The following is a 9664-nucleotide window of genomic DNA, read 5'->3' on the forward strand; positions in this document are numbered from 1 at the left end:
ATGGCGACAGTACGATATAATTGTCGTCATCGTACTATCGCGTTGTCGTGCTGTCGTCATCGTATTATCGCATTGTCGCCATCGTACTATTACACTGTCACCATCGTATTGTCGCAGTGTCGCATTGTCGTCATTGTACTGTCGCATTGTCGTATTGTCGCCATCGTACTATCGCATTATCGCCATTGTACAATCGCACTGTCGCCATCGTACTATCGCATTGTCGCAATCGTACTATCGCACTATCGCATTGTCGCCCCTCTGGATTTTAATGTGTAACCACGATGGCCCTATCGGTATTCCGTATGTCCTAATTGTTGTATATTGTCCAAGCTGCTTGATGGTAAATTACTTCAAGTAGTTGTTCTCGTGTTTGCCGACGGGCAGACAGATGGAAAATCATTAGCTCAAACAGTATACCAAGTCTATCATACCTCAACCATGTGCTTGCTCTGTGGTTTATTATGTGTGACTTGTTTTAAATGACAGTATTCCGTCCTTTGATCCATGGAGTTAACCCATTTATGCCTAGCGTCTAGAAAAAAGGCCTTGTCAAACAGCAAAGACCCAGATGAGACGCCGCATAATGCGGCGTCTCATCAAGGTTTTGCGCTGTTTTCTTAAAGGAATTTATGTAAGAACTATTCTAAATATATAAATAAATATACTAGAAATCCCTAATTTTGAAATAAATTGATCCAATTTAGAAGGATTGCCACTAGGCATAAATGGGTCAAATAAAAGTTCGTGCATTCTTACCACTACTCGATACATGGCGAGTTTTCTTTGTTCTGCAGTTGTCAATAGCCAGAACAGAAACTGCATGCAAGCGTATTATTATAATACAAGTAACGTGCAGTATATCAACATTCAGTTTAACTGTATACGCAGGCTCCTTTTTTCAACGTAAGCTTCCACATGTGACAGTTTTACATCTCGAGACACACACGTTCATACACATACCAAGCTGTAAAACTACCACGTGAGACAAAGAACTGAGCATTTTGATTCGATATCGAAAAGAGGGGTCTATATTTTTAATGACTTTTTATATTATAGAGAGAACAAGAGCACCGCATAACGGGTGACACGCTCGGCTGCAAAAGCTTGTCAGAATATTTTTTAATGTAACAGTGACCTTGACCTTTGACCTAGTGACCCAAAATGGGTGTAGCGTGTAGAAGTCATCAAGGTGCATGTACATATGAAGTTTCAAAGTTGTAGGTGTACGCACTATGATGTTAGAGGCAAAGTTAAATAATAGGTGAGTGTTGATTATAAATCAGGTTTATCATGCGAGGCTTATAAAACAAAAGCACGAGCCTTGGCGAGGCCTTGTGCACTTAGTACTGGTAAAACCAGATAGCTCAGAACAATTTGAGTTGCTAATCTGACCGCCGTGATATTTCTTAAAAACTGTCAAAAACCCCAACAACAAAATAATCATTTTTTTCAAGTACATACTTTATCGGTATATTTTAGATTTGCTGAATAAAAGGCCTTCAAATGCTTCCGCGGAATTATATGTTTAATCATGTCGCCCACGGATACAGGGAAGTGTTTTTTTAGTATATACATAGTACTCGTTCGTTTATCGGGTTTACCGATTCGGGTTTACCGATTCCGTATAAACATCGGATCTCAAAATAGTTGCATCCCAGAATTAATTTATATAATCAGGTAATTAAAATTGTTTGTAATCAGGTTCTAATAAAATATGTTTATGAATCAGATTATTTTTTATTTTGTTAATGCATTATTTAGTTGTGGTGTTTTTTTTCTTTCTTTTCCGAATTAAGTTACTGTTCTGTAAGAAATAATTTGACTATAATAAGATGCTGTTTTTGTGTGTTATGGATTCATTAGAAGAAAACAACAAAAAGCAAACCTTTATATGCTAAAAGGGACACTACTCAACGTTTGTCCAATACTAGTACATGTTTATATATAGCTAAATTGACAAACCTATAGCGTAACTGTATCTCACGTCATGTAGCCAAACATTGTATGCGTTATCTAGACAAAATTATTACAACTAGTTGTTCGAAGTACAGTCGATTGATGTATAGCGGATTTTAGTGAGTAACGGATAAGTTAAAAAGATTTTTGCAAAATACTTTTATTTATGTTAAGATTGATAGTTTACTATGAATTCAATACAAAAAGCGTATCATTGTTAGGTCGATTCATGTTTTTGTTGACGTGTGTCAGCAAACTGTTTCTTTTTTCGAAAGCAAAACAGGTCACGTTATGTACGCACCGTTGTTGTGACGACAGTTAAAGTGCAGACGTATGGTTTCTTGAATTTTGCAGATTTTGTTTGGTAATCATAATGTTCATTGATGTAATATTTTAGTATTTTGTGTACTTTACAAAAGTAAGAATGCTCAGAAACCAAATTGATGCTTAGAGTCTACCATATAAAATAAGCATGGCGACAATGCGATAGTACGATGGCGACAATGCGATAATACGATGACGACAGTGCGACAATACGATTGCGACAGTGCGATAGTTCGATGGCAACAATGCGACGATACGATAGTGCGATAATCTGATGACGACAGTGCGACAATACGATGGCGACAGTGCGATAGTACGATGGCGACAATGCGATAATGCGATAGTGCGATAGTTAGATGGCAACAATGCTATAATACGATGACGACAGTGCGACGATACGATGGCGACAGTGTGATAGTACGATGGCGACAATGCTATAATACGATGACGACAGTACGATAACGCGATAGTACTATGGCGACAATGCGATGATACGAAGGCTACAGTACGATATGACTATCGCATCGTCGCCATCGTACTATCACGTTGTCACATTGTCGCCATCGTACTATCGCATTGTCGCCATCGTACTATCGCGTTGTCGCATTGCCGCCATCGTACTATCGCACTGTCGCCATCGTTCTATCGCACTATCGCATTGTGGCCCCTTGATTTTAATGTGTAACCACGATGGCCTAACGGTATTCCGTAGAAAACCCCGTTGATCCTGCACCCTTTCTTACGTTAACTATTGGAGATAATTACAATGAATACAACTAATTAAATATAATTATTTTTAGCGACCACCGACACTCGAGGAATAAAAACCCATTTAACACAAAAAATTAACGAATATTTCGTACAATATTTATAAACAATTAAGTCAATAAATATAGTCAAAATTTCAACGCTAGATGTGGTCTGGATACAAAGATTTAACGCGATAAAAAATGCTCGTTTTTGAGTCACAATATATTAGAATTTCCGGCTACTATATCCGAACATTTTGCGTAAGATTGGCTTCGGGCAGCATCGGAAGCACGCCGTTGTTCTCATGAATACGTCGTTCTTTGGACGCAGCCCGAAGCCAATCTCGCGTTCGCTCTTAAATGTTCGGATATCGTGGCGGGAAATTAACATGCAATATATTGTCGCACAAAAATAAAAACGAGCATTTTGTATCTCGTTCAATTTATAATACCATACAACATCTAGCGTTTAAATTTTGGCTACTGCTGTGAGGAACACAGCTTTTTTATGGGTTAACAATATTTTACGAAAAATTTAACGAAATATTCGTTGATTTTGAGTATTTATATTACTTTAAAGTTGTAAAAGAGAACAGGTGGTTGCGTTTTCGTAAGGGGTATGGTGTCCGCCAAGCGATCAACGGGTACCAGGTTTCGACCCACGCTGTAAGAGCATTATCGAAATCTACTTCAATAACACAGAGTACTAGTTCTACCCATTAAACTGACCCGAGAGAAAATCTCAATAAGCCTAAGGATATTGATCAATCAAGCAAAAATAATAAGTTTAAGATTAACGCTTATAGAACAATGAAGATGTCTTTTTGATGCTGTCAGTGTTTGATACAATGGAACGTTGTGAGTAATGTAAATATTGCCGTGTAAGAAACAATGAAACCGTTCTGACTTGATTCCGCCGGGCCGTCGCATAGCCACCGTGCTGTAGTTGCAGTGGGCCCCAGCCCCGTTCCAGTCGCCCTCCATGGGCTTGGGGTCAAGGGTGGCGTTTACCCCGAAATCCTCGGCCACCCGGTGAAGCAGGTACCTGGCAATCCACAGGTGATCACCCATGTCGATTCCCTCGCAGGGTCCTATTTGAAACTCCCACTGGGAAGGAGAAACATCAAATGGGTGTATCGTTCTGGGAAAATTTGGCTAAATGCATGTGCGTAAAGTGTCATCCCAGAGTAGCCTGTGCAGTTCGCATAGGCTTATCAGGGACGACTCATTCAGAATACACTGGATTTTTGTTTAGAAGAGATTCATTTAAACGAAATATTCATAAAAGCGAACAGTTTCGTTCCTTATTAGCCTGTGCAGACTGCACAGGCTAATATGGGATGACATTTAACTCACAAACACGAAGTCCTTTATTTCTCAGGACATGACTTAAATAATACTATGTACTTTTGTCAATAAAGCTTTCTAAGGAAACCTTCATATAATTTATTCTGTGATAAAGTAGTAATAAGAAAATCTGTGAAGGAAAAAGTACCCCAACATTGACATCTTAATTTTTTTATCACATAACAGGGTAATATTTGGCATTCGCAGTGTTGGTATCGGGATTTGACCGTCCGTTTGTGGCCAGTATTGTTTAAGACACTGTTCAATCCTTTCGTTTAAACCCCGCTTGGGTATTGTACTCCCATATACTTACACAATATGTGGTCACATTGTGGAGAACATAAGCAACTCACATTTATCCTATTACCAGATGAAAATCGATAGAATAACAATGATCGTATAAACTTTAGCTTTATACTATCGTTATTTTTAGATAAGATTTGGGTTTTCCCCAAAAATGGAATGTTTTTGTCAACTTCGGAAAGATAAAATCTTGAAAAAATGCGACATTTTATAATTATTAATGGAAAAAGGGAGGAAATAATACGATATATGGTATATTATGCGCGTTTTGGATAAAGATCACGTTTATCATGCTCGGCTCGATCGAGCCATGGTAGTGCTCGGCAAGCCTCCCGCTAAAATGCTTATAAGCATCGCTTGATAAACTTGATCTTTATCCAAAACTCACATTATATTATTTATAAACACAGGTCCACGAAACAGCCATTCAATCATTACACAGTCAGATGGGAGAAAAGTTGAAAACACATCAAGCGAAGTCAATATCAAAGAAACACGGGGCATTATTGTATTGCGGTTCAATGCGGTTCAATGTTTGAAGCCGCATACACATTTAGCATTTAGTCATAGACTGTAAGAATACAAGGAATATATACTCCTGTCTTGCTGACTGTGAGGTGAGCAAGATGTTCATAATACTCGATAATAAATCCCTTTTCATAGAACCAACATTCATCATTTCTCTACGCATTTTACGATGCATGACGGTACGGGATTCATAATAACGGTCTTTCTTGGATTAAGTCCGACTCGCACTGTTGAAGGTGAAAGACTGTAGCTTTTATAAAGTCCGTCAACGATAAAGTCCGTCCAACCATAAAGTCCGTCCAGCCATAAAGTCCGTCCAACCATAAAGTCCATCCAATCATAAAGTCCGTCCAACCATAAAGTCCGTCAAACAAAGAAGAACTCATAGTTTGAATAGCGCAATGTAGTTTTAACCGAATTGATTCTTATAAACGACTGTACTGACCTGCCCGGGCATGACCTCAGCGTTACATCCGGCGATCTTTACCCCAGCGTACAGACACGCCCGGTAGTGGGCCTCCACGATGTCACGACCGTACACGCGGTTAGCACCCACACCGCAGTAGTACGGACCTGCAGGGGACAATGGGACATGAGGTTAGCTCAAGATGAGTGGTGTATTTGTAAAAGTAATAGAATGGAACTGTGACTTTCGATGCAGCCGAGCTTAAATAAATAGGTTTTAACAACTGACCCTGAGGACCCGGATATCCGTTCTTGGGCCAGCCGAAAGGATATCCATCGTAATCCAGCAGGGTGTACTCCTGCTCGATGCCGAACCACGGATGCAACTCCTTGGCCTCTGCCATGGCCTTGACACACGTGTGACGCTTGTTTGTATCTAGAATGGGGAGTCATGAATTTTCGCTTATATGAATCTATTTACGACTTTTGTCGCGGGACGTGGCCGATGCAACAGCAAAATTATTGTTTGTTCCTTCAATATTAATATATGTTTCGTATGAATCGTCTTACTCGGGGAAAACCGTATGTGAACCAAACATTTAGAGCAGAATAAAAGAAACAATGATTTTCTTACATTTAAAATTAAGAATTCTGTAAAATCATTAGTCGGCATGAAATTGTGTGTCTTTTAAATGACTTTTCCGCGGACACGTAAATTTTGGATTTCTTATTCCGGAAAATAGAGCATAATTTACATCGGTCTTTATCCGATGTGTTTGTGTTAAATACGTGGTTCGGTCAACAACCTATATCAATGAAAATTAATGTCAAGCGATTACAATTATTTTACAGTGCATGATTGAATCACATCATAGTGCAATTCTTGGAGCTTTCATTCATACCTAATTATACTAAATGATAATTTATTGAAAGCATCGAATACTGTCGTCATGAAAGTTAGATTGAGAAAGGAATGACCTGCCGGAGTTTTGTTATACTTGTAGACTTCACACAGGGCTAGCTTATTCTTGCACCTTCGAAAAGGGTCCCGGAAAAGTGCCACCGGATGTAAGTACATGTCCGAGTTCGATCCTTCCGCCTGGTAGGTGCTGGATCCGTCGTAGTTCCAGATAGGACAGTCTGCAAATGTATATGCTTTGTGAAAGTTACGTCACGAGCTTTATCATAATTATTAATGCCTTAAACTAAGGAACTTATGTTATATAAAATGTTCTAATTATTAATGGCCAAGGCATTTCAGTCAAATACTGTACAGGAAGTATAGCTAAGTCTGATGATACAGTATCATTTTTGCGCAGAAAAAGCATTGGTTTGACTCGAAAAACTAGTCTATATATCGGTGTGCTTGTTTGTTGGTCAGTCGGACACACGAAACGCAACAACACTCATATCTAATTTTTTTTAACTTTCCCAAAGAGTTCTGTAGATATTATCACTTGGTAAAATGAAACAAATACGTTTGAGTGGTGGGGTGGAGTGCATGTGTGTGTTTGTTTCAGCCTAACCTTCCGGTTTCTGCGGTTCCTCCGACAGCGTTTTACACTTGCTTCGTATGCCCTCGCCGGTTCCGTCGATCCACACATACTCGCACATGATGCCGTCGTCCGGCTGATCCAGTCTCATGTAGCTGCCCATCACCGTCTTGTCCGTGGCGGCCGAAAAGCCCCGCATCGATGCGGCTGATGACATGGTGTAGTGTAACCTATGCTAATGAACTTTTACAGGAAATTAGTTAATGTAACGTATTTTGCTTGCAACGCTTTTTGCATTTTATCATCTGCTACACTACATAAAAAATGTTTATTTAAGGTCTCGATGGTGTAATGATGCTAGATAAATCGAGATTTAATATATATCACAATGTTAGAGCAATTCATATTAAATATTTTGTGACGACAATGTGTACAATAAGGGTCGATAATAAATCATTTAAACGGGTTATGTAGTTTTTTACACTTAAAACTTAATGAAAATTGCAATAAAAATGACAGTTTCAAAATGCAGAAATAACATGACAAACTATTCAGTTTAGTATAAGACAATTTCGCTATAAAAACACAACAACACACACATATATCATACGATCAATGAGGTACAGTGAGAGATAATGTGAAACTGTTTTTTGTCAAAGTGCGTTATATATAATACATATTAAATGCAAACAACTTCAAGCATGTACCTTTCTAATGAGGAATCCGAAATGTGTGCTACAACACGCGTGTATAAGTGAACGTATCAGTTTTCCATCGACGTGTAACAATTACTCGTAGAATTGGCAATATATGTCAAGATCCAAATGTTTCGTGTACACGAATTCCTCGTGACTTTTGAAAACTCAAAAAAGACTTGTACCCGGATAGTTGAGAAGTTGTGAGGGTCAGTGTCATTTTGGCGTCAAATTCAATTCTTGTTTTTTTTAAATGTAGTTTTTCCTGTTACAATGATTGTATTTACAAAAACATATTTCATAAACATGTCCATGCAAAGACTGATGTTGACTTATTCAATTTATTTTAAACATATAATTACTATCATTCGCTAAACTGAATAACTCACTCCAAGTGGCATGTCCTTTTCGTCCACATTTTGTTTTGCTTTACAATCATACACATTTGTATTTTGACATACATTGTATCGTTGATAGGGTGTTAAACACGTCCTTCAAAACAGAGGGAATAGAGATAATATTTAAATGAATAAAAAACTGCAAGCGTATGCAATTACAGTAATTGGCTAATTTATTTATACTCAGGTGTAACCGAACTGTAACTTCTCCTGATTATACATATGTGGAGAATATTATGAAAGCAAATAAAACACAATATCCAAATTTTCAATACAAAGTGTAAACTATCAGGTATTTTAATACTTTTGTTACAAAGTAATGAAACTATATCACATTTTGTGTCTAAATTTGTCTTTGTCGGCCAAGGTACTATAAACAATAACCCCGGATACTGTAAGGTCTATTATCAAGTTCCTGCGCTATGGAATATGTACTTAAAAGTACCACGGAGTAAGTTGGCCGCGTATTTTTAGTACCGCTGATACATTTGTGTTTACTTTAGAGTTTCTTAGTTGACAAGTATAAATCGATCCATATTATGGCAGGCTTTCTCACAATTATCATTTATGATTTAAACTTAGCGTTATTTAAACATTACTTTTATAAAGCTGTCACTCGGAGTATAATGACATCATTTCGTTTACACTAGTGCTGCTGATCTGGTTTTCTTTTATACCGTTTCAAATTATTAATTAAAACAATTTGAAAGCGACGAGATAACTAAAATAATTTGATTAGCTCGGCACAAAAACGTGTTCCAGTCCATAAACTTTCGCGGATCAAGCTTTCTGAGCCTCGTCAAATAAAATGTAATACATGTATTAAACACTAATCTAGTTTTCAGGATTTATATTAAGTTTGGAGAATCAGGTTCGTGAGAAATAATTTTGTCCTTTGTAAGATCTTCCGAAAGGCACCAGTCTACTTACATTGTACCCGAGAATGTGTTAATGAAATGAGACGCGATGTAATTTTTTAACCGAAATTCAGTTATTTCTAGTGTATGTTTTATCATAATTGTGTTCTACTGTGGTATTTCTTCTTCTTCCTCTTCTTCTTCTTCCTCCTCTTCTTCTTCTTCTTCTTCTTCTTCTTCTTCTTCTTCTTCTTCTTCTTCTTCTTCTTCTTCTTCTTCTTCTTCTTCTTCTTTACATTCATTGCAGGGCCCCTCTGGAGCATCGTCGCAATTTGACTATGCAATGAGTCTTGGGCCTGGATAGAACCAGTACTTGGCGTCTTTAGGGGAGATTTAAAGTACACCCCGACGGTGGGGAACGAACCCGTGACCTCTCGAACACTAGGCAAACACCATATCCGCTACACCACGGCGACCATTAACCATGCTTATCCGAAAGGACTCTGGCTATATAGTTTAAGATACCCTCGGTTAACGGAGTTACGTTGTACGAACAGAACAGTGGTATTGCCATTATACTATTTTGTATGGATTAGCATCTGGAAT

At 38.1% G+C, this 9664-nt stretch overlaps 1 protein-coding gene across 1 annotated transcript; it reads right to left on the bottom strand.

Annotated features, from left to right (window-relative positions):
* Positions 1-3601: 3601 nt before the first annotated feature.
* On the bottom strand, positions 3602-7325 carry LOC127847209 (glutamine synthetase-like). The gene is made up of 5 exons (XM_052378960.1): positions 7142-7325; positions 6594-6755; positions 5905-6051; positions 5656-5783; positions 3602-4139 (listed from the first exon to the last, which is right to left on the bottom strand). Exons 1-5 carry the CDS (start codon positions 7323-7325, stop codon positions 3801-3803), a joined length of 960 nt encoding a protein of 319 aa, XP_052234920.1. The 3' UTR covers positions 3602-3800.
* Positions 7326-9664: the final 2339 nt, after the last annotated feature.

This window comes from Dreissena polymorpha, chromosome 10, assembly GCF_020536995.1.
Source record: "Dreissena polymorpha isolate Duluth1 chromosome 10, UMN_Dpol_1.0, whole genome shotgun sequence".
NCBI lineage: Eukaryota > Metazoa > Mollusca > Bivalvia > Myida > Dreissenidae > Dreissena > Dreissena polymorpha.